Consider the following 25085-nt stretch of genomic DNA (forward strand, 5'->3'; position numbering starts at 1 on the left):
CCCACGGCTCCTCTTCACACATAAACCTTATTCATACTAGGTCTGCATTATTATTATTATTTTTCTTCTGCAGTACTGGGAATGGAACCTATTGCCTGGTGCCTCCCGGGCAAGCACTCTGCCACTGAGCTACATCCCCAGCCTGCAATACTTATCATATAGCTCTTTCCATCTGAACTTTACAGCACTCCATTTTATTTATTTTTACCATTCTCAAAACTTGAGACTGACACAGAAAATGCTTAGTGATTTGGAACACATGAAAGATTAAAAAAAAAAAAAACTTCTCTGAAGGAAGGGTTAATTCATCATAACAGAGCTTCTGAACATCATGTTGTCAGCTCAGGCCTATGGGGAAAGGAAGCATGTGTGACAATTAGGGACAAGACAGGTTCCAAAAAGCCCTGAGGAGGCAGGCACCAAGCCCCCTGCTCCGCCTCTGGAAATGACAGTTTGAATGTACTTAATGAAAATGGATTTATCTAGGTCCTAAGTACATACAGTTATATTAACTGCCCTCAAAAAGCCCAGGCATGACATTGGGAGCTTGCAATACCCTTTAAAGTTATTAATCCACTTTACATGGTCACATGACCACCGTGCCGGAGGAGTGGAAAAGGGGCAAGTGAAAAAGGATCTGGGGCGGTCCTTGCTCATGGGGATGGGTGTTTAGCCTGTGTCATAGTACTAAGGTCATCAGGCTCCATTCTAGGTGGTGGAGGTGGATGTGCCCACCAATCAATTCCTTTATTTAAGCTGTCCAAACTTACAAAGTCAAGTGTTTGCTGTTTCAATTTCCAAGTGCAAATCCAGTCTGAGTTTTGTTCCCCTCCCCCATAATGGCAAAAATGGGGCCATTTTCTCAGTAGACACTAAGGTTTGTATGTTTAGTTTCTAGCATTAATCATTGTTTACTGAACAGCAATAAAAAAAACTAGAAATTGTCAATCTTGTTCACCAGTTTCATCTCCACACATGCCCTGGTAGGTACAAATCACCCACAGTTCATAACTCTTTATATAAAGAGGAATACCATAAATGGTGGTCAGTATTCATCCTGAAATACAGGATACAGCCTCAGTTCTTTCCTTCTGGCATTAGGGAAGAAAACCAAAGTGGTGTAAATGATATTACGAGAATTGACAAAGCTGGAATATGGATGGTAAAGCAATGTACCAATATTTCCAAAAAGGACAGCCTGATTGAAAAGGGCAAAGAAAAGCTGGTTTCCAATGTGGATAGCAACTTCTCACCCTGGTGTACCAGGCGTGCCCGTCTCTCTCTCTCACCCAACATCACCCAGTTCTCATAACCTCTCAAAGGGGAAAGCATTCCTGCTTCCCATCCAACTGAATCGTAGGTGCACAAAGGTTACACAGACTGGCCTAGAATGCTCAGCTCCCTACTCGACAGGCAGGCCCAGCAGTCACACCCAGAAAGCCAAGCCAGCGCACACACAGGAGGCAACTCAGCAGCGGGGCTGCACACCCCCAGATCCACTCCAGAATGCAGAACAGCGTGACCAGGCACGCCGCTTCCTGTTGCACGGGATCAAGCCACCACAGGTGTTCTGCATTAAGCTTCTAAACCAAGCACAGAGCCAGGAGACCCACGGAACACACACCACAGGATGTGGTGGGAGGGGAGGCAGGGAAAGCCATCTCTGAGCTGCTGCATGGGGGCCGACTTTTAGATGGTTCCCACCACCTTTGAGAGGCATGCACAGACGCTTCCAGATTAAAACACAGCACAAACAACTTCAAAAGCATGACAGATGTCTATGAATATCTGTGCTGGCATTCCCCCCACTCTCCATGTAGGGGCAATTGAGAGGCAACCAGAAAATTTTGCTTCCAAAGGCTGATTCCTTGAATCGGTTCATTCTTGTACCAAGGGATACCTGTATTCAGAGGCATGGGAATACAAGACAGATCCTGACCTGTTTCCTTCTATTTCCAACTGAGAATTACTGGGCACCTTCTCCACGTTACACCTGTGGTAGAGTAGAAAGAACACTAGAGTCAGAAGACCTGGATCCTCCTCCCCACCTGGCTCCTTCCTCCCAGGCTGGGCTGCCTGGAGAACTCATTTCCCTTTCCAAGCCTGTCTCCTCATCTACCTGTTTGGTTGGGAAGATTACACAGGGTGATGTTTGAAACCTCCATCTGAAGAAATACACAATTCTCCAAAACTGAGGGGAAATGTATTTCCTAACCTCTCTGGACTTTTCCCACTTTGTCCTGTTCCCTTAGCCCCAATTCCCTCCACACATATCCCATCCATGGTTCGAGAAGCAATGGAGGACTGGTGACCACTTGCTAGAGGTCTGTGAGATCCTGCAAAGGTGATGTCAGCCCATCTGCATCTGGCACCTCATTTGTATGATGGGGATGATACTTACCTCAGAGAGTGGCTGGTGACATTAAATAGGATAAAGCGGCTTTGGTACAGCAGCCAGCATATAGAGGGTGTTCCAAGCATCAGCCAATTTCAGCCTCCGAACACCAACTAAGCAGGCAGCTCTGCTTCCCAGAACTCTGTTCTTTTTGAAGGGATCACTGAATGAGTGATCTTCAACTGGAAATGAAAATAAGCTGCCACCTGAGGGCTTCGCCCTTCTACAGGCCTCTTCAGATGAGGATTTTTGACACTGTGATGTGAGTGTTCCTTTGTGTGGTGGCAGAGAGCAGCTGTCAGGTTGGACACATCCTAGAAAAACCCCCTGTCCCATCTAGATCTTACTCTAGGCAAAGATGGCACCCTGTGGCAGACATGGCCTACGCCCGCCCTCCACAGAGCTGCTGCCTCACTCTGCCTTTGAGGCCAAGGCCTTCAGAGAGGGACCAGCAAGAACTGTGGAGCGGAGGCGTGAAAGTGCATGCTATATTCCAAATATACAGAATTAATTGGAATGTTGAAGGTACACAGAAGACCAGGAACACGCTGGAAAACAAAGCTGGCAAGGTTAGGTTCAGAAGGTGAAAATGTTTTTCCTATATTAGGGGAAGCTATTTAAAAAAAAAAAAAAAATTCTAATTGTTATTTTTGTGTGTGTGTATGGTACTAGGGATTGAACCCAGGGGACTGAACCCAGGGCTGCTCCACCACTGGGCTATATTTTCTGTCCTTTTTATTCCTTATTTTGAAACAGGGGCTTGCTAGCTTGCTCAGGTTGGCCTCAAATTTGTGATCTTCCTGCCTCAACTTCCCAAGCAACTGGGATTACAAGCACCACACACAGCTGAAAGTTCTTAAGAGGATGACATGATCAGATCATGTGCCTCAGAAAGAAGGCAGGATGAGGAACTGACTGTAGGCAGGACACACAGACAGCAGATGTCCCGGGCCCAGCCAAGGGGGAAACAGCCTAATGAAGATGGCCTGAGTGGAGGCAGAGGAAGGAGCTCCTTGGAGAGGATTCTGAGTATGTCCAAGAGACTTGTTTCTGAGTGTATGTCAGAAATAAGGCCCAGAATTGGGAAAACTTCTGGTTTCACATTTGGGACTTCAGGCTTATGATGATATTGGCTGAGAGGATCTGGAAGCTGAAGCAGACCATGTCATCTAGAAAACGTAATAGTGAAGGAAGACAAACCTGGGAACGACTAACGCTCTTCCAGGCATTTTACAGAATATGTTTAAACAATGCAGAGACAGACAGGACTGATTCTATGATCTGAGTCTGAGATTACAACTCAATGGGGACACCAGGTTCTGAACAAAGGGAATTCTAACAGAATGATTTCAAATCATTCTGGTAAAGAGTACACATAAAGTCAGAAATCTGATTGTACTTCATTTTTTCTTTCTAAGCGAAACAAAAACAACAAAGAATGCTAAGTAATGACAGATTTGGTTCTCACATGTGTGGTACTGTTTTCAGAAAGAGAGTGAACACTGGTATGAACAGTTCATTGGATTGAAGCCTTATGATAATAATCAATGTGAGAAAGTCTTCAACCCAGGAGAGACCTAAATTCGCTTCTAGTGGGATCTTTGGAGAGAAAACCTTGGAGCAAGTTAACATTTTGTTTTAATCAGAGTCTAGCCCTTCTGGAGAATGGGTTGATTATAAGTAGGCCTTCAAAAATAGTAACTTAGTCTTACAATAAGGGAAATACTACAGGTTATTATCCAGTGTGTACAGGAGTTAAACAAGTACTACTAGTACAATTAGATGTATAAAACACCAAATCCTAAAAAAAAAAAAGGTACTAGAATGGAATGAAATTATTGCCTTTATTTTCTCAGAAGAAGGTCATTATAATGGGCTGATATTCCCCCTTCCCCCAAATGACCATAAATTCCACATATGGCCATTATATCCTCATATAATGGGGCTCACATGACCTTGCCTTCCTTGAATTCCCCAGGCCCATTGCAGGACATCAGGACAAGAGTGTTGCCCTCCACTGTGTGGCGAACTTGCAGGGGCACGTGCCTGGAGTGCTGGCTTTGTGGCTGGAAATAACAATGTGGGAAACATTTCCAAGATGAATGAATGATTTCCCCCAATGAAAGGAGAGCTAAATTCAGAACAAGCTGAGGCCTACTATGATTCCTAGAGATACCATCAGCCTTATTACCATCAGAGGCAGGAGGAACATAGGCCCAGCCTGGGAAAGAGTAGAGTCTGAAGAGTGAGAGGGAGGCAGGAACTGCGTGGCTGCCATCCCTGTGGCCCCACTTTGTGCCAGCAGTGATCACTGCATCCCTCTTCAAAGCTGGACCTGAGCTGGGCGTGGTGGCACACACCTGTAATCCCAGCAGCTGGGGAGGCTGAGACAGGAGAATCACGAGTGCAAAGCCAGCCTCAGCAAAAGCCAGGTGCTAAGCAACTCAGTGAGACCCTGTCTCTAAATAAAATGCAAACAGGGCTAGGGATATAGCTCAGTGGTCTAGTGCCCCCGAGTTCAATTTATGCTACCCTCACCCCTCCAAAAAAAAAAAAAAAAAGTTGGACCTGACATCCACACTCTGTGCCAAGAAGAATACACCTGCAAATAACTCATCTTCATATAATTGGGAGAGCTGGGAGGTGAGGACACTCTACTCAGACTCTGCTTCCAGATTCTTCAGTAAGGAGAACAAAGCTTGCACTGGAAAAGCAAGGCTTAATAAATGCAGAACAAAGCTCCTGATAGGAGAGTTGATAAAAAGAGCATATCAAGGCGCTTCAAATGAGTTCAAGTGTCCAGTTGCAAACTAATTACATCCTGAAAGAGTGTGTAGATTGCTTCTGCTAATAATGTGTAGGAAATCACAGAGAATGGAAATGGAATCAGAAGACTGGAGATAAGCAAATGTCCCAATTTCAAAATGAGAAAGAAAACCTGAGACTGTTATACTTGATGTTGACCCTTGGTAAAAACTTAGAAGAAATTATTCAGATACCATGGGGCTATTTAGAAAAGATAAATAACATCATTAGGTACCCGTAGGAGGTCTCTAAGAAAAAGCCAGGGCAGGCTAACCTCATTTCACTTTTTCTGCAGGGTTTCTGGGTTGATAGATCGATTGGAGAGGCTACAAACATGTTGTATCTTGGCTTTAGCCTTTCCTGATAACCTTGAGAAAGGTTAGATAAATGTAGGTGATAAGGAGGCATGACCTTATGAGTTGACTGACGGTTCATCAACTTGCAGGACTACTGATATGTATATTCATGTCAGCCTGCTGTGATTTTCAGGGGCATGTCATAGAGCCCTGTCCTCTGACCTTTAGAAATACCTCAACGATTTATTTTAAATCTTTAGATGACAAAAATTGAGGAAAGCAAGAATACATAATTTTTCAAAAAATGGAATATAAATTTAGAGTTACATGAATAGGCAAGAACAATGAGACCAAAAGCAATAAGGAGGAACAACACATGGATAAGTATAAAATAAGTAGGTCAAAAAACTTAACGCTCAGTTCAAGGCTAACCTTGGCATCTTTTGTTTGAGAAAAGACCTGCATGTGTGTTCGGTGGGGGAGTGGGATTTTCACCAAGTCATGTGTTAAACGTGAATTAACTCTATGTCAAGGCCTCTGGAAAAAATTAAAACACTCCTGCGTCCTGTTAAGCGAATTTTGGTGTCCAGAATAAGCAAGGTAATCACCCCCAGCTGCCCAAGTACCTTTGGAGTTCTGGGTGCCATGTTTCAAATGGGACACTAAGAAAAGAAGTCTGTGCCTGTGGAGTGGACTAGTAGGGCTAAAGTCACACTCAGAGAGCAAAGGGAGGTGTTTCAATCTGAAAAAGGTCCTGCGCTTGAGATGCCCACTTTTAAATATTTTAAACAACATTTCTTGGATGAGACTGAATTCACTCTCTGAAGGCACATGTAGAACAAACAGTTAAGAAGTCAGAGGGCCGATCTATTTTAATGTAGGAAATAACTACTGGGTTCAGAGCTGTCCTTCAGTGTCATGGACTGCCTCCTACAACAGTGAGCGTCCAAGGGAAGGCTGGAGTTCTGACTGTCAGAGGGTGCAGAGGGACACAGAGATTGGACCAAGCAGAGCCAAAGTCCTTTCCAACTTTAAGAATGCCTCTAGGTCTCTCTTTCACCTTTAGCTAACTAGGAATAAGTCACACCTCTGGGTTTGAAATAGTTCCCCTAGAACCTACTCTGCACCATCTTTTTATTTATTTTTTTTTAACTTTATTTTTTTTATGTGGTGCTAAGGTCAAACTCAGTACCTCGCATGTGCTAGGCAAGTGCTCTACCTCTGAGCCACAACCCCAGCCCTACTCTGTACCATCTTGTTCTATATCTCACCCCAGTGGTAATTTTAAATGGCGCGAATGCAATTTGGGATGAATCCCTTTTCAAAGAAATAGAGAGTCACAGGTTAAATATTAGATGAACTGGGAATATGATTCTGTAAAGCCTTCTAACTAAGCAGAAAACAAAGCATGCTAAAATAAGTCAAAACAAAGCCTTCCAGTACTACTGGATATAAAGTTTTCTATTTGGGGAAATTAAATGATGGGAACCAGTAGCAGCAGACGAGCACCACCTCCGGTAGCAGCTCATTTATGAATCACACAAAATCACTGGTTCTTCAGGGTCACATTTTTAAAAAGCACCCTTCTTTTTTTTTTTTTTTTAATGAGACCCAACACTGAATACAAAGCAATAAATAGACAACTGAATTATCTTAGGTCTTTATAAAAAAATCAAGACACATCTGTCCCAGAATCATGTAAGAACTTTTGAACAACTGCCTCATGAGAGCTCTTATGTATCTGTTAAATATAGATGGCAATTCTTATTTAATATACTGCTAATCTACACCACCGTCGGGGCCCTGACATAGGATGGAGGACAGATACGTTGAGTTACTATATTAGTAACTAACTTTAATGGCACAAAAAAATCTCAACAGCGAGATGTACATTTCCCAGTAGCATTTTCTAAAATGAACCAAAAATATGACACTGTATCTAATTAAGGCCCTCCTAATTCGAGTGCCTCCTACTTGAGAACCAAGTTTGGTAAGAGAAATAAAAAATATAAATAGAGTAACTGCTTTTTCTAGAGGATCACTAATATGAAATATACATGAAACATTCAGTGGTGGGAAATTTAGTACATAGTCTAAAGTACCTGAACGTGGGCACTAACAGAAAGAGTCCCAGGAACTTAAGAAAAAAGTAAATAAGCAAATGAGTAAATAAAACCAGGAAAAAGGGAAGAAAAAACTACTTAATACCTGCATGCCAAAATAATTAAATATCCTTTACCTACAATATAACTAAAGACTTGTTCAACAGTCCCAGGGAAACTGCATTTTCTGTTTCTGGAAATAAAACCATGGAAACCAATATCAGCAAGGGCACTTTCTTTTTCTTTCTTTCTTTTTTTTTTTTTAAACATGGTATCATTTTTTAATACCTTTATTTTATTTTTTTTTTATATGTATGTGGTGCTGGGGAGCAAACCCAGTGCCTCACGTGTGCTAGGCAAGCGCTCGCCACTGAGCCACAACCCCAGCCCAAGGACACTTTCTTCACAGTGCTCAGAGGTCTCTTCACCTACCTGATTAACCATTCAGTCTCAAAGGCTGATTATTAATAATTAAACTGTTTAAAGGACCTGGGTGATATTAACTCATCCACGACTACAATTCCAGAGGGAAACTGAGTCTCAAGCAAGTCAGTTAGCCAGGTGTCCCACAGCTAGTGAAAGCCAAAGTCAGCATTCAAAACCAGGCAGGTAGGTGAAGAGAAGAGCTGTGCTCCAAGCCAGGGTACCATGCTTTACTGAGGCTAAAAGGATAGATCTTATACTACCCTGCATTTTGGGAGGGTTTCTAGGAAAGCAGTCAGCTTACAGCCATGTACACCATCAAGTCACAAACTCGAGGGCTATGGAGCTAGAGTTGATATGAATGAGGTAGAAAAGGGACGGTGATGAATGGCAACTCACACTCTATACAGGGGAGATGGTGGGGAGTAATGGGGATGGTGGTAACTGACAGCTTCATGCCCTAAATAAAGAAGATGGCCACTTCTTCACTCCTGTTGATTGCATCTTTAGGGAGTGTGTGGCAGAGTGGGCCCACTCTGCCACACACTCCCTAAGTTTTTAAGTTTTTCAAAAAGGTGGGCTGGGGACACAAGAAATGTACAAATTTTATGGACTGGTTTTTAAATGCATTTGCTCCTCCTATGACCCCCTCAAAAACCTAATAAAACAATCGCTTGGCAGCACATGGTCCACCAGTGACTGACCTCTACTATGTCATTAAAGGAAGACACAGCCATCACTCTGGAATCAGAGGCCCAGCTTTAAGTCTCCAAAGTCATCCTTGGGCCTTCTCAGAATTACAACAGCCCCCAGACTCACTCTGTGAGAATGAACAAAATGCCTGTTAAATATCCAGGCACATCTGGTCAGAGAAACAGATGTTACACTCTCCTGAGACCAAAAAAAAAAAAAAAAAAAAAAAAAGCTAGAAGAATGTGCAGAGTGATACTCTCTCCTCAGTAATAATTTCCTTACACCAGGGGCTGATAAAATAAGGTGTAATAATCCAAGCTTCCCGTCTATGGGAAATCTAGAAGCAGAGCTGGGGGTGAGCAGAAACTTGGCAGACAGAGTTTCTGATTCTTGGTTTACATGAGGAAGTCTTTATGTTCACTCTGGGCAAAGACTGGATTTGTGGGATTGCCATCACTCCCCTTTGTTGGTGAACAGCAGATCCAAACTCACTGTCATGGGGCTGACCCTTGGTGGCAAATTCAGAATTCTTAAAGGGGATTTTGTTTTGTTTTGTTTTTAATTTCAGGAAAATACTAAAAACAGAGCATGAACCCTAAGAGATCTGATGGGCAAAAGGGGCAAGAAATTCTGACCCCTTCACAAAGGTTTTCTCCTACCCATTCCCCTTCACCATTTCTGAGAACTCCTTACAGCCAAGAAAATCTTACCAATAAAACCTCAGGGTGGAAAGTTTATTACTTTTTTGTTCCTGAATTTTTATAACAAGTTCTCCCTTCTTAGTATCATGCAAGTACCAAAACCACAGTGAAAGACTAAAACCACAATTTACTTATTTGTGTTAAACACATCCAGGTGTACAGAGAAACACCTAAGTTAATATCAAAAATCTCTGGTAACTAAAAACTGAATAATACCACTACGAAATTTAGAAACCAAATCATCTGTTTGGTTTCCTATGTTTCAACAGAAATGAGATGCCATCTTCAAATGAAACACTGTCACATGATTATCAAGTGGAAACCAAATCAATTAACCAACATCAGTTAACCAAAATGCAGCCTAACTAATTTGCCTACTGTATAGGGCTGATGGACACCTTAAAATGTCTGTTTTGGTTTTCAAATAATTATTCATTGTTTAAAATGACCCGGGAAGTGTCCAGTGCAGATTCTCACAGCTCAATCCAGAAGTTCCATGAAAAAGAGGCGAATGTGCTAAAATATCAAGCTGACTATGTAGAATTATGAAGATGACAACTCAAAGAAGTGCTCAGAAACCCAAGGGTGAGAAGGACAGAGGGAACAGTACTTCAAGGAAACATCGATATGGGTTTCAACAGCGCCTTAGACTTGACATATTTACTTTAAATACATGAGGATTCTCCTTTCTCTAACAAGTCAACCTCCAAAAGTAATTTCACTCTATCATCCCAACCCCTCTGACAGCAACGGTATCATTTCCGAGGTCCTTAGAGGATCCTTTTTCCAGTTTAAATTTAAGATTCTGTTATCTAAACTCATTTCCTATCTAAACTCATTAATAATACATGGTGAAACATCATACCACATAGCAATAGTGGCCATCCGACATGGCACAAAGTGACTCACACCTTTGGAGAGAAAGCCATGAAACACACAGACAGACCTTTCAACCCACATATGCAGCTTCATGAATCTGGCTTAGGCAGTGTCACCAGTGCTCCTGGCGGATGATGATGGAGGTGAAGGAGTGAAGCACTCACCTGTCTTTGTAGTTTATCACAGTATCAATGATGGCGTTCATCTGCTTTGTCAGTTTGGGGGGGTTTGGGGAGAGTTTCTCAGCTGGAGGGCGGCCTCTTCTCTTCTTAGCCTTTTCTACATCTTCCTTTGCCGGATCTTTTTCCACGTTTCTTCGTCTTTTTCTCTTCTTAAGCCGCACTTCCTCTTCCATTTCTTCCAAATTTCCGTCTTCGATGGCCTATTAATCAGAAACAAAAGGAGAGATACTCAAGACAGGAAAATAATCCAGACCAGTTACATACATTTATTTAAGATATACATATACACATGTGTATATATGTGTGTATATACATATATACACACACACACATGCATACACACTGTGGGTATGTATATCTTGAATAAATAAAATAAGATGAAACTAGCAAAAAAATTGAAGTTTACAGTAATCAATGAAGGAAGAAGAAAAAAACCACCACCACCATATTGGATAAATGCATCTTTAAACCAAGTCTGTTTCATAAGCAAAATATGTTGAAGGCCTGAGACACTCATGGTAAAGATCTGACAAAAAAATTAAAACATCTATACATTCAAGTGCCTGAAGATCACTGAATCCACATGAAATTTTAGCTCAATATGAGAAAAAAGACTCGCATTGTCTCATTACAGTAAGGAGGAAAGGTAAACAAACAAGGAGGGGTGGGTGAGGAAACGAAATTCCCCTAAGAATATACCCATACAATCAGACAAGCTTTGACCTTTTCTTCTGTAAGGTTTTACATCAATTTAGTCATGATTCACAACATAAAATCAAAATTCTATCCAGAGTTTGTTCTAACGTAGCAATTAGTAAACAAGGGAACGGGAAGTACAAAGCCACATTCCTTGGTAAACACACTTAAATCACCAGATAAAGAAAGAACACACACACTCACAAACAACAAACACTTTTTTCCAATTACCTGCAAACGCTTGCTTTAAACCAGAGCCAGCAGCACTAATGCAGAGAGATAATAAAATAGCTATAAAAACAACCAGGTATAAAAGAAACCTGTTCATAAAGGGCTAAAAGATCCATGTGACAAACCCAGAAGTTTAAACTTTTTTTTTTTCCTGGTAAGTCTCAAAACTTAAGAAGAAAAATACAGGGGGAAAAATGGGAGGGGGGAGAAGAACACAAAAACACAGAGATAAAAGAAAATCTGATCATGGAAAAAGAAATTTTCTAAAAAAATCTTCAAATTACATTTTGAGATTGCTTTCTCACACAAAATAACTGATGTTGTTATTTGTTCCTCCTGCCTCTCAATATTGCCTCCAGTATGCAAATGCTAATCAATCCTTTCTCGTAGCTGAAAGAGCTCTAATCATAAGGCAATTACCTTCATTTCTCCACAGCACCAAACATGGCTAATATTTATGATCATGTGAGTATAACAATCAATATAAAGAGTGATTACAGCTCAGACATAATTTCTTTCACTTATGTACAATGCCTCCTGCAAAAAGAAAGGTTTTGTGAAGAAAACCTGGTACAGAACACAAAACAACCTGGCATGTTAAAAATGCCACTGGGATTAAAAAAATGTTTCCTATGCATCCTCCAAATGTGCAAATCCATAGAAGCAACATGCACACAGACAGAATCCTCAGGGACAGCCTGAGCCTAGGCCTTAATAATCAAAAGACAATTTCCATCACGATCCTACAGTGTTCAGATAATCAGTATGAAGGAGGCGAGAGCTGATGAGTTATGAGGAAAAAGAAAAAGAAAGGAGGAGGAAAAAAAAAAAAAAAGCTCCACATTATTTCATTAATATTCATTTGCCTAAAAAGCAGGACACCCACTATACAGCTAAACACACTGCAGCTAAGCAAAGACTGAGAAAAGGAAATTGTCCCGCATATCTTGGAGGCTGAACATGCTAATAATAAATACAGCATGCAAGGCTGTCAACAGTTAATGGTATTGCTCTCCTCAAGCACCCAGTCGCACACAGAAATACGGAGAACACCGGCTTCTGATGTGTTACACACCTACACATGCCTGGGATGTTACTTCTACTGAATCTTCAAGACGGCAACGAAAAAGGATATTTACCTTACCACTATCAGCAGGCCGGCTATCGGAAATCACAGTTAGTGGGGATAAAATTAACAAGCCAGCAAAGCAGCGAGCTGCTAGTCTCTTCATCAGCTGATCAGGAAAAAAAAGAGAGCTGGGAAAGGCTATGTTTTCATATACAAGTAATTTTATTTTACTGAAAATTTAATACTGAAAGGATTGTGGATACTCAAATCTGCTGTTTCATTCTACCTACTACAAGGCCCGAAGCCTTCCTCCTTCAGCCTGTTTTAATATTGACAACTACTTATCATATTTTTCCCCCCTTATTATTCCAGGCAGCAGAATTAGAGATTTTAGCTCAGGTGGTTTCTGATTCTCGCTCGAATTTTAGCAATTAAGCCAATAAGAAAACAAATTAATATTCAAATTTTATTTTAAAAATAGAAACAAGGTATGCTTTATTTTTGTATTTTATACCTCATTCTTGTGCTTTTTTTAAAAAAAAATATGCTGCATGGTTTGGGAGCAGTCAAACAATTTTTAAAACAGAAGACAATTTTTTTTTTCATTAGATGCATGTAAGTAAAAGCAATGTGCATGTTCTCAGGTTCAAATATTTTAAAACAATGTTATTCTTCTCTTTAAAGAAAATCCCGAGCAACTGTGATACTTCACTTTCAGTTTCATGCTGTAAAATTTTTCATTGTTTTTCTTTTCAGTGGGATAAAGGAAGAGGGGCAAGTTGTGAACAGACTATTTTACTCTCACCCCCTTTAATTGTGAAAAAAAAAAAAGGAACAAAGCATAAGCTTGTGATATTTGGACTTTTAAATCTCAAAATCAGTGAGTAGCTAAGAAGCTAAAACAAATTAAATTGCAAACAGAACTAGTGAAAGATGTTTATTACAATTGCTAATACGTGCAGATTGTTATTAAATCTAGATCCTGGAATGACAAGGAAACACACAAAGTACTGACCATTATTCCCCTTAAATTAAGGCTTTATGCAGGAATGCAGAGAGCTACAAAACACCTTCCCTCCTCCCTCCCCAAAGACCCCAACCACATCCATATGCAGTGAGTCAGGCTCTGATGGCTGAGGGTCTCTTTCTAATGGAAATCAATTCACTACATATTTCCCAATGCTTTTCGCACTTAAAGGGTTGAGTAAGATTTCTCCTGCTTGTCAGGAAAATTCTTCATGGAGATAAACTGTTCTTTTGTTTTAAGAGATTATTTATTAAACTAGCTCAACTGACTCAACTCAGCGCTGGGTGGGGGGGCACAAGAGAAAAAAAAAAAACCAAAACAAAACAAAACAAAAAAAAACTTGCTATACAATGCTAAAAGTACTACCCCATAAAAGAATTCCCTTCCAAACCTTTTACCAGCACAATAATGAAATAAATCACAGAAGCAAACCCCCAGTTTCCGACTGGTGACGTGTTGCGCAAGAGTGCGAGCCCTAATTCAACATACAGAAGGCTCCCATGCCGAACTGCCTCTAGATTTAATGAAGTGAATAGGAAGGAAGTCGGGGGAAAAAAAGTGTACAAATAAGAAATTAACACTTTCCTTCCCTACCTAAACGGTGTGCTACAACTACAGCGAAGTTTGGTGAGGCACCTCTTTCCTTAAAGGCACAATGCACCCACTTGGCTCCGGATGTCACGAAAAAAAGCCCCATATGGTGATAAAAAAAAATCCCCAGCCAAGTTAAAAGAGTTAAGCATATTTCAGCCAGCGTTTTCCTGAATGAAGCTGGAAATTACTCCTTCCTCCACTGGATGGCAACCTTTATTCCCCCCCTTTCTTTCTCTCTCTCTCTTCTTTCTTTCAATTTTGCTTAAAAGAAAAAGGCATTTTCATGACACAAGGATGTGCAAGAGCAAGATGCAGACTGGCTCCCTCTTCAATTAGTGCTTAAGAAAGCAGCATGGGGGTTCTGACATGCAGGAGACAGTCGCGCAGGATTAGCTGCTTTCTAGAGGAAGCACTTTGCAGCTTGCAAAGCACATGGCAGACCAGGGGATTCGGCCACACGTGGTTCCAGTCGTGGACCTCTGTCATCATGACACACACCAACTACATCTTTTATGAAATGATGGAAGGTCCAGAAAGTAGGCATTGGGCTTGTTCTCAGCCCGCTGGGGTAATGAGGTGCTATTATATGTGACTTCACAATGCCACAGCAGAAGGGATCCTGATTATGAATAGGTAAACAGGGACAAGCACACAAAAAGCCACAAGCCAACTCTGGCGCATTGTTTCCATCTCTGCATCTCCAAGTCCACCAAGCAGCTCAGCACAGCCTTCACAGCAGAACAAACCACCTTAAAAAACATCTAAAGGAGCCATTCTAAAGATATTCAGACAATACACAGGAAATTCCTTCCATGTTTAATGGGAAGATCAGTATTCCAATTCGGATATTTAAATATCACAATTGTTACTGCCCAATGACAGTGACATTTCTCCCTGGGGGCGGTGGGGGTTCTTCGTCTCTTAGAAATTCTACTGAGGACCCCAAGATGCTGCAGGGGTGGGAGCAGGTTCGAAACCAAGGAAATTGGTTTCTAAAGACAATTACTTCATAGGAGAGCCTTCTGAGGACAAGTGCTGATTGGCAAAAACCTTCCTCAAGTCCTGTTGAGACCTTGCAAGACAGTAAAAGGTAATGACCCTCCAAACTAGAAGAGAAATCATAAACAAAAAAAGGCAGAACTTTAAAGAAAATTTAAACTACCATGTATGAGGAATGTTCTCATAATGGGAATATTAAATAACAACAACAGACACAAAGCTCTTCCTCAAAGATGCCCCACCACCTTCGTCACTTAGGGTGAAACCAACTGTAGACCTTTTGGATGCAGAATTTCATACTTAGGGTTTTGATTAATGATAGGTTTTTTTTTTTTTTTTAGTTTGTTTGTTTCTTAATTATTACCATCTTTGAAAGTAGCCTGTTAGAAATGAATGCATAAAGGAATGTAGTTCAGTGGTAGAGTGCTTGCCTAACATGCAGAAAGTCCTGAGTTGACACCCAGCACCCCACAATACAAAATGTATGCACAAAATTGAATTCCCTGAAATGAAATAAGGCGGAGCCAAAAAACGACAAATACTGTATGATCCCATTCAAAAGAGAAAGGAGAACAGTGATTGGCGGGGTAGAGGGATGGGGAGTTAATGTTCAATGAGTAGAACTTCAGTTTGGGACAATGAAAAAGTCCTTGAAATGGACCACACAACAATATGAATGCATTTAATGTTACTGAAAGATACACATAAAAATGGCTAAAACAGTACATTTTATATTATATGTGTCTTACCAGAAGGAATAAAGTCTCTAAATCAATCAAATTTTCCAAATATTAAGGAAAAAAAAAAAACACAAAACAACCACAGGTTTGTACATGTTCCTACCACCTCAAATGCTTGCACGCAACACTAGTGACATCTGGGTAGCTTTCCCTGGGAATGTAAAACTTTCAGCATTTCAACAGGTGGCATGTTCAATCTTGTCCTGGTTAATGACTAGCAAGCAGTCCATTCAAAATCTCCACTTAATGATGTAAGAAAATACAGGACATACCTATTTACAAATTTTATACTTTAACATGCCTCAAATATTCAGATGAGTTGATATGAAGGCTGTTTTAACATATGACCCCCCACCCACCCACTGCCATGCAAAAAAACTGATGATATATTCATTTAACCAGACCGCCCATTCACTTCTTATTTCACTCATTTGTCAAGTTGAACACCAATCTTACTGCTAGCTCCCTCTCAGTTGGACTGACATGTAGGATGCTGGCCATGGACAAAGCAAACTGAGCCTCAATGAAGTGAATTTCTGGTACAGGAAGTTTTTCAGGATTTTTTAAAATTGTTGTTGTTCAATAACCTCAGATCACTTTAATAGAAAGAAAGAAAGAAAGAAAGAAAGAAAGAAAGAAAGAAAGAAAGAAAGAAAGAAAGAAAGAAAGAACAATATTTCAAGAAAAGCAATTTGGAGTTTAGAAGAAGACAATGAGTTAAGGGAGCATAAAAATTATTATATGCAATGCAATCAACTAAGAACCCATTTGTACCTTTTGAGCGGTACTAAGCTCAGTATTCTGTTCAGGGAATGACTTTTAGATTTAGTAGAGGGTGGCCCCCAACACATCTGGTCTTGAAGACCCTACCAAATACAAACATAAATAAAGGATTGATACTGTTCTTACCAGTTAGGCACATGTTATATCCAGCTCCCTTGGGTGGAAAAAAAAAGAACCTGAGAGAAATCTGCAAGCCTGCAGGAGGCTTAGAGAAACAGCAAAGAATTTCAAGAAACACGTTTCAGCTTTCTCATTCCGAGACCACTTGTCCGGTTACTCTCAATTCACAAGAGCCAGAACTCCACCCACTTGGCTCTTGAGCAGGGCCAATTCTGTACTTCGAGGTTCTCAGTACATTAAAACAATGGAGAAATGCCAAGAGAGGGTTAACAAATTGTGGTATAATTTTAATGTTTACTATGAGCAACTTAATGCTTCTTAAGACAGACAGGTAAAATAAAACACAATGACTAAGATTATGAATTAATTTGGTGATCATGTCCAAAGGCACAGTGGAGCTTGAGTCAAAAAATAGATCTCTTCTAGGCTTCCCTTTCTTAGGCCATCCACGAGGTACTGATCCCTGAACCCAGGTAACATGCTATCACAATAAATTCTTTGGTCTATGTACCCATTATGGTTAAGAGCATTAAATTAATATCAGGGTGGTAAAAGGGGACCCTTGGGCTTGAGGCAGATGCAAAGAATGTTCATGGATAGCCCCCAAAATGAGGGGTAGGATGGGTGCAGGGGGACACACACAATTGAAGCAATACTAGAAATCAAAAGCTCTTTGAGGCTCTTTGATGATACAACCTCAACCACAGTTAAGTCTGGGATTGAACCCAGGGCCTTCACATGGTAGGCAAGTGATTTACCACTGAGCTACATACCCAGAGCTCTTAATAAATCTGCAAATACTCATTATTAATACTTCTGCTTCTACTGCTACGAATGCGACCACCACTGCCATCAGCACCAGTGGTTAAAACATATTGTTTGCCAGGAATGCAGGGCTTTATGCTCTTGTACTCTTTTTGTCCTCACAGCAATTCTATGAAGTAGGCACAATTAATCTCCCTTCACAGAGGAGGAAACCGAGGCACACAGCAGTGCACCATCTTGCTACAGAACATACAAAAGTAGCTGACTTGGCATTTGAACTCTGGGAGTTGGGCTGCATAAACCACACCCTTAACCAGGTGGCTGTTTTACTTTACAGCACACAACAGTTTTGTTTTTCATCAGTCAAAGGCTAAGGTATATTTTGCTAGGTTCAGGTGAATACTGCAAGTAAAAACAACATGGTCCATCCCAGAAAGACTCCTGGCAAAGATCACATGTGTGCACACCCATGCACAATCCTTACTTTGCATGGAGTGTGGCACCATAAAAACAACCAAGCAAGCTGATACTGTCTAAAGCCATTTTAATAATCAATAGGGAAATTATGATTGTTTCACGACCTTTAAACAACTTATGTCAAAATATTAAACACTGACTTATTGTCGGTTACACCTGTATAGGGAAAAACGAACATTTACTTAGTACACTAATTTAATGTATCAAACGCTGAATGGTAAAATGTTTTATATCTGTGTAAAAAAATGATTGAGAGCATTTTGGATAGCTTTTGCCTCCTCCTCTTCAAATAACTTATGACACGAAGCAAATCTTTTCTATGCCTTGGCAAACTGCCATACTTCCAAGTTTACATCGACTTCCAGTATTTCATCCTTTGCCCTTTCAATGCTATGAAATATCTCACAGTTCCTTTAATGTGAAGGAACTTTTGGCCAGTGCCACTTCCTTTGGGACATCTTAAACTTTTTCCGCCAAAATCCCTGGCTAAATATCTAGTCTTCCCCTTATGGCCACTTTGCAATCTTACATCTTCTTCCTTCACATAAGTTCTCAACAGGTTGCTTTCAAAAGATCTATTTCATCAGCCTTAAAAACTGGATGATCATCATAAACCTGCCTGCACTAATCCTCAGACTCTGGGTGCAGATTTCACAGAGGCATCCTTGCTTGAACTAGTGGTGTCACCAGAGAGTCTAACAGTAACCCTTTCATGTTGACACTGAAATAAAGAGGAGAGTCTTTACAGGTAGTAAAAAATTCCTCTATAGTCTCCGTGTAATTATCATTTTCTTTAAAAAAGGCAACTAACTTCCACACTTTTGCCTGAATTCTACCTACACTCACTGGGATTATATTAATATGGTCTTCAATCTAAAGTAGAAGTAAATACTCAATTTCAACCATAAGTGGCTTTCTGTTCCTAGTCAAATTTAATCTAAAATACCCTGAGTTGACTTTACCTTGTTTTTGACATTCAGCAGACTTTTTCCAGGTGCTCTGTATCGAAGCTCCACTCAGGCCCAGGTCCTGTGTTGTCTTTACTTTGCTGCAGCCATTTTCAAATGTCATAATAAAACCAACTGTTTGTCCTGTCCTGCACTATTGCTTCTTGTTTCATTAGTGCACTTCCACCTTTGGTGGCCAATTCCCTCTCCTGATAAGCTATTTTTTAAGATGTCCCTTAGGTTTGTCACTGGAAGACAAGGAGGCAACACAACTACACACTTTGCTGTCTGTGGCTAGACTAACAGATGTTCAGATTAATTACTGGCACATTTTGAAAGAAGTGAAGTGACTGGTCACTGGCCATAATATGCACCTGTTTTATAGTGATTTGTGAACTGAAGAACTAGCAGTAAAGCCTAGATTCTATGTAAAATGAATCATAATTGCTATACCATGTTGTTATGTGCTAAATTGTGTCCCTCCAAAATATTATGTTGAGGTTCCAACCCCTATCAACTCATAATGTGACTGTATTTCCAGCAAGGGAAATTAAGGTATAAAATGAGCTGCCATGACTGTTGATCTTCTAAGAAAAGGAGAATAGGATTCAAGGGCACATGGAATATTGACCATGTTTAAAGGAGGCTATACTGCAAGCAAAGGAGATAGGCCCCAGAGAAAACCATTTCTGCTGACACCCTGATCTCAAGACTTTCAGCCTCCAGATCTGTTGGAAAATAAATTCCTACTGCCTAAGCCACCAGTCTGTGGCATTCTGTCATGGCAACTCTAACTAACAATACATATGGTAATTAAAACTTGTTAGAGAACTGGTGTTTATGTCACAGTAATGGAAATTTGTAGTAGTGGAATGGTGTAAAGCAAGCTGCCTAGATGCAGGTATGCACCTCTCTGAATAAGTGACAGCAGACTTTGTTTTTCATGCCATCCTATAATGCAAGGGAAACTGCTCTACCCACAACACCTGCTGCCTGGGCAGCCATGTTCTAAATCAGGCGACTTCTCCCTGTTCTGTGAGAATGGCTGCGTGCTCTCAGAGTGACCTGACTCTAGACTTGTGTGGGGCCTAGCAGGAGGTCACTCCATAAACAGAGAATGATTGGCTGAGCCAGTCCGTTCACTTCACTTAGGGATCTGAACTATAGGTGTGAAAAAAATATGCCTGGATTGTGTGGGAGTTGAAGCACAATAAAGGTCATGAGCATCTAGGCTAAAGATATCATAGGTAGAATGCATGAATAAACAGAGGACAACAGGGGCAGGTATCAAATACACTACATGAAGGAACAAGAGAGTAGCTGGACCCATGGAAGCTCAAATTGCACCCAAATACATATTTAGCTCAGCTATGTGCAGATACAAGAATACATACAGATATATAAATATATATATGCATGTATGTACATATATACATACTCCTATGTCACTAGGGTGTCAGTAGTAGAGTGCTAACTCCAGTTGAAGATGAGAATACAACTTTAAAATGTACAATAAATTTCTTGTCTAGTTTGCATGCAGTTCTAAATATGTTTAAGATTGTCAAATATGATTATCCTTCCTACTCTACTTAACAAAGCTAAAATTTCAAAACAAAACTGAGACTTACTTAGCTAAGAGCTATATGCACACGGCAAACAAAACTTAACTATGCAATAAATTTTAAAGTGAATCTTTAAAAAAAACAAGAAATTACAGCAGATTTAAATATGACCTTGTTTTACTAATAAACACGGTTCTATTCTGGCTTCACAAGGCTTCCGTAGCTTTTTTGTATCTTAAGTCAGGACTAATAGTTTTGCTGGGAATCCACGGCTAAAGTTGAGAAGGATGGAGTGGCAGAGAATTGATGAAAAGAGACAGAGTTCATTGAAGCCCAGCCAATGATTTGCACAAATAGATGAGCATAGGAACTGGCTAACTGGCAGTTGCAAACATATGTAGAAAACAACCCCTAAAATGCATTGCAGAAAAGGAATAACTAGAAAGAATTTTAAAGACTGTACACTTGTTACTAAATCTGAAGGAAGTCAAGAGGCTCCATCATTGATCTCCCCTGAGGACCCTACCTCTGACAAATACCTGCCTTGTCTGGGCCTTTATGCTTTTTATGGCTTGATTCAAATACCAACAGGTATTTTTGTTCCCAAATGAGTTGATGCATGTGCAACTACATATTTTAATCAAATATCACAATGAAATATAATTGTGAGAAGAGAGAAGGCTCTCATTTCTACAAGCAGTTAGTACGAAGACTAAAAAAGCTGAAGCATGGTAGCACACACCTGTAATCCCAGCCACTCAGGAGGCTGAGACAGGAGGATTCCAAGTTTGATACCAGCAAGATCTTGACTTAAAATTAAAAATAAAAGGACTGGGGATATAGCTCAGGGATACACTGCTTGTCCAGTACGTGTGAATTCTTGGGTTCAACATCTACTACTAAAAACAAACAAACAAGCCAAAAACACTCCAAAAAGTTATGTTTCTTTTTTTTTTTTTTAAGAGAGAGAAGAGAGAGAGAGAGAATTTATTTTTAATATTTATTTTTTAGCTTTCGGTGGACACAACGTCTTTGTTTGTATGTGGTGCTGAGGATCGAACCCGGGCCACACGCATGCCAGCCATGCCAGGCAAGCGGGCTACCGCTTGAGCCACATCCCCAGCCCAAAGGTATGTTTCTTTAAAAAAAAAAAACAAAAAACTCCAACAGCACTGTTGAGTCTGGCAAGAGCTGAGCTGCTATAATTTGGGAAGAGTCTGCACTCAGCGTGCTTTGTTAGTATCAAATTCTCATCAACTCTAAAAACACCCAAACTGGAGATCCTAAGTGACAGTTAAGGCTTTAGTTGTATTTTTTGGAATGGTGAAGGTCACAAGGAAGGTCAACTTTGCTCTTTGGCTCCTGGTCCATTTCCTCCTTTATATTAGCTTGATTCTGTATTTTTCTAACGTTCTATTAGTCAGATCTTAACTACTTCCTACTTCAGGTTACTGCCCTATCCAAATTCCTGTTTTCCACAGTACTTTGATTCCAAGTCTGTCTGACTGTCTGAAATCTAGAGATTGCCGGGACCTGGTCTTACCCAGTATGATTTGCCATTAGCCCACTGCTAGGGTCGGATGTGTGGAACCTCAGAATTCCAGGTTGAAACCCTAACCCTAAGGTAGCAGTGTTAGAAGATGGGACACATGGGAGGTGATTAGATCACCAGGACAGAGATTTCATGAGTGTGATCGGTGTCTTTATAAAATAGGCTCCAGAAGGCTCCCTCGCCCCTACCATGAGAGGGCAGAGCAAGGAGCTCCATATGAACATGTGGCATTACCAGACACCAGACCTGCTGGTGGCTTGATCTGGAATTCCAGCCCCCAGAACTATGAGAAATACATTTCTATCATTTACAGGTTACCCAGTCTAGGGGCTGGGGATACAGCTCAACTGGTAGAGTGCTTGCTTTGCATGCACAAGACTCTGGGTTGAATCCCCAGCAACAGAGACACACACACACACACACACACACACACACACACACACACACACACACACGTTACCCAGTCTAAGGTATTTTGTTACAGCGGCCCAGACTAAGATGTTGGTTGTGTGAATACTCTGCAAGGAACAGGAACACACGTGCAATTGTGCAATGCCCCACCATAAGCCATGTTCATCCCCTCTTTTGTGATCATTCTCCCCTCTCACCTGAACGTCCTTCCCAACCTCTGAACCTGTGCACGTCCTATACATGCTTCAAGATCAGCTCCCATTCCCCACCTCCACCCCCTCTCCCAACACCTTAGAATCCTCCCCAGGTGCACCAGATCATTTTGACAATTTTCTGACAGAGGCCTTCCTTTTTTTTTCTCAGCCCCCCTACAGCAGCACCCAGCAGAGACACGGGGATAGGAGATTAGATACTATAAATACAGTTGAAAACAAATGCAACTTTTACACAGGGCTCCCTGGGAAAACTGCTGTATCTATTTACTGATCACTGAGCATGGATTCAAGTGTATTGGTTCTAGATATTTCTATGTGATTAGTCAAACTCTAGCATCAAACTGTCTTTTCCCTGCATCACCCTTTCTTGCTTTCCCTCTGCTGTCCAGTTACAAATCACCTCCAAGGATGATTCTACTTTCTGGCCACACAGTACAATTCTTGAGCACCCACAAGAGCACTCATTTGTTCAAGTTACCAAAAGCCTCCAGATTCCTGTATCTTAGTCCCATCTAAACCCTATTTTATTTACTTTCTCCTCTGTTGTTCCTTAAAAATCACTTTCCTATTTTGCTACTATTGTGTTTCCCTACTTCATCTAACCTCTTTTGTGATCATTCTCCCCTCTCACCTGAACATTTCTCTCTCCTTAATTGCACATTCCCGAACTTCTCCATCCCACACCCCCATTTTTCATTCTCATGCATTGTAAACAAGCAGGCAAAGGTCTCACAGTCCCCTTCTGAGTCCACAGAAGACATTTGAATGAGGTTGATGCTCTTAGCAGTAACAAGGAGCCTCTGCTGGACCCTGGGAGGACTCACTGCTGCAGCATTTCACAACTGACCTTCCAGAAGGGCTACAAGGCATTCCTAGGAAGGCTGTCAATCCTGGCACTCCTGGCTGGGGACTTCTCTATGCACACTTGGATATTTCTATATCTGGACATAGATCCATGCATGGTTCAATATGGTGAATGTCTTCTTAGCAGCCCCAAACTACTGATGGGAATTACCTGAGATGATCCCAATCTCTCCCCTGAGTATAAACTCTCCCACAGAGATCCCGGCTTCAAAAACTCTCTCTCTCTCCATATTGTACTTCTCTTTGGAGAATCAGGATTTCCCCTCTCCTACTGAATATTCCAAATCAAGGTTATCATTTTTTCCATCAACTGAGAAAATATTCTTCATTATGGATCCTTTTGTCTCATCTAAGGGTAGCATCATTTCCTCCCAATTTTCTAGGCTGGAGACCCTTACAACCACCAATTTCCCTTATCACACTCCACCGTGCTATCAGCCATCCTGTAGTTTACCTCAAAAGTACTTCACAGTCTTTTCCCTCCAGATCTCCTTGCTCTGGGACAGGTCTCTCTCACAAAGTAAAATTAATGGCATCCCTTGGGGGTTTTCAATTCATCCTTTACAGTGCAAATGGTTACCTTTTGTTTAGAAGGATGGACAGATCCATTTGTCCATTCATTCTCCTATTTTAAATATGTTGGGCTCTGAATTTTTGGTATAGACCTAAACAAAGTCCAGATACCTTGGTCATGAGTAGGCTTCAGGGTCTAGCCCCCTCTAGTTCTTCCTCCCTGTTTCTATCTGTATAATAACTATGTGTCCACACACAGAGTCACAGCATGGAAGAGTCCTCACACATTTCCAAGCCTCTGTGTGCTTCTTTTAGCCTGGAATTCTCCTAATCCCCATTGCTTATCCAAATCATGTTCATCTTTTAAGAAAGGGCTAAAATACCATTTATTTTAATATCCTACCTGGTCTGTCCTCTTCCTGGACTTTCATTCAGTTGGTTTAATTCTGCTTGTTGTAAGTTTGTTTTGTTTGAAAATGGGTCTGAGTCTCCTATCAACCTGAAATCTCTTTCGGAAATTTCTTGAAAAGTCATTTTAAAAAAGCTTCCAATGGTACAGAGATTGATGTTTTGTTCACTGGTGGGACCCAAAAATCTTGCTGAAGTAAAATCAAATCTTTGTTGTTTACTCCTCTGCTTTCTCAAAATGACAGGGCTTACCAAGGAAGCACATCCTAACACCTGGCTTAAGTGATTACTATTCAAAGGAAGGCTCCACAATTATACTGTGAATTAAAATAAGCCAGATAAATGGAGCAAGATGAAGGCCTGTTTTTAGTTTATGCTGCTCCAGCTCACTTCTTGAAAACTGCCTTTATTTTAACTGGTAACACTATACAATCTTACGTCTTGCTTTAGTTTTGAGAGTTAAATGGCTTAAAAAAGATGTTCAACCCTACAGGCAAAAAAGGAGCATCCAATGTCACCACTGAGCCCTGAAGCGAGATCAAAGGCAGAGCAAGCTCTGAGACAGAGCCAGGTGAAAAGGAGGGCAGATAAGGGCCCAGCTTCCCTCCAAACCAGGGTGGAGAAACTGACCTGTAG

The 25085-nt window shown here is 40.8% G+C and overlaps 1 protein-coding gene across 8 annotated transcripts in view; it reads right to left on the reverse strand.

Moving 5' to 3' along the window:
- SMARCA2 (SWI/SNF related BAF chromatin remodeling complex subunit ATPase 2) overlaps positions 1-25085 on the reverse strand; it is a 166855-nt gene that overhangs the window by 16935 nt on the left and 124835 nt on the right. For 6 of the 8 annotated variants that reach the window (XM_081282449.1, XM_081282448.1, XM_081282450.1 and 3 more), the window contains 2 exons: positions 10459-10676; positions 1940-1993 (listed from right to left, as the gene is read on the reverse strand). In XM_081282449.1, the coding sequence (XP_081138575.1) occupies positions 1940-1993; positions 10459-10676 (272 nt within the window). Of the gene's footprint in view, positions 1-1939; positions 1994-10458; positions 10677-12542; positions 12651-25085 lie in introns of those variants that run through there. The other 2 variants (XM_081282454.1, XM_081282451.1) reach the window with 2 other exon arrangements.

This window comes from Spermophilus citellus (genome assembly GCF_964194105.1).
Source record: "Spermophilus citellus genome assembly, chromosome: 2".
Taxonomy (NCBI): domain Eukaryota; kingdom Metazoa; phylum Chordata; class Mammalia; order Rodentia; family Sciuridae; genus Spermophilus; species Spermophilus citellus.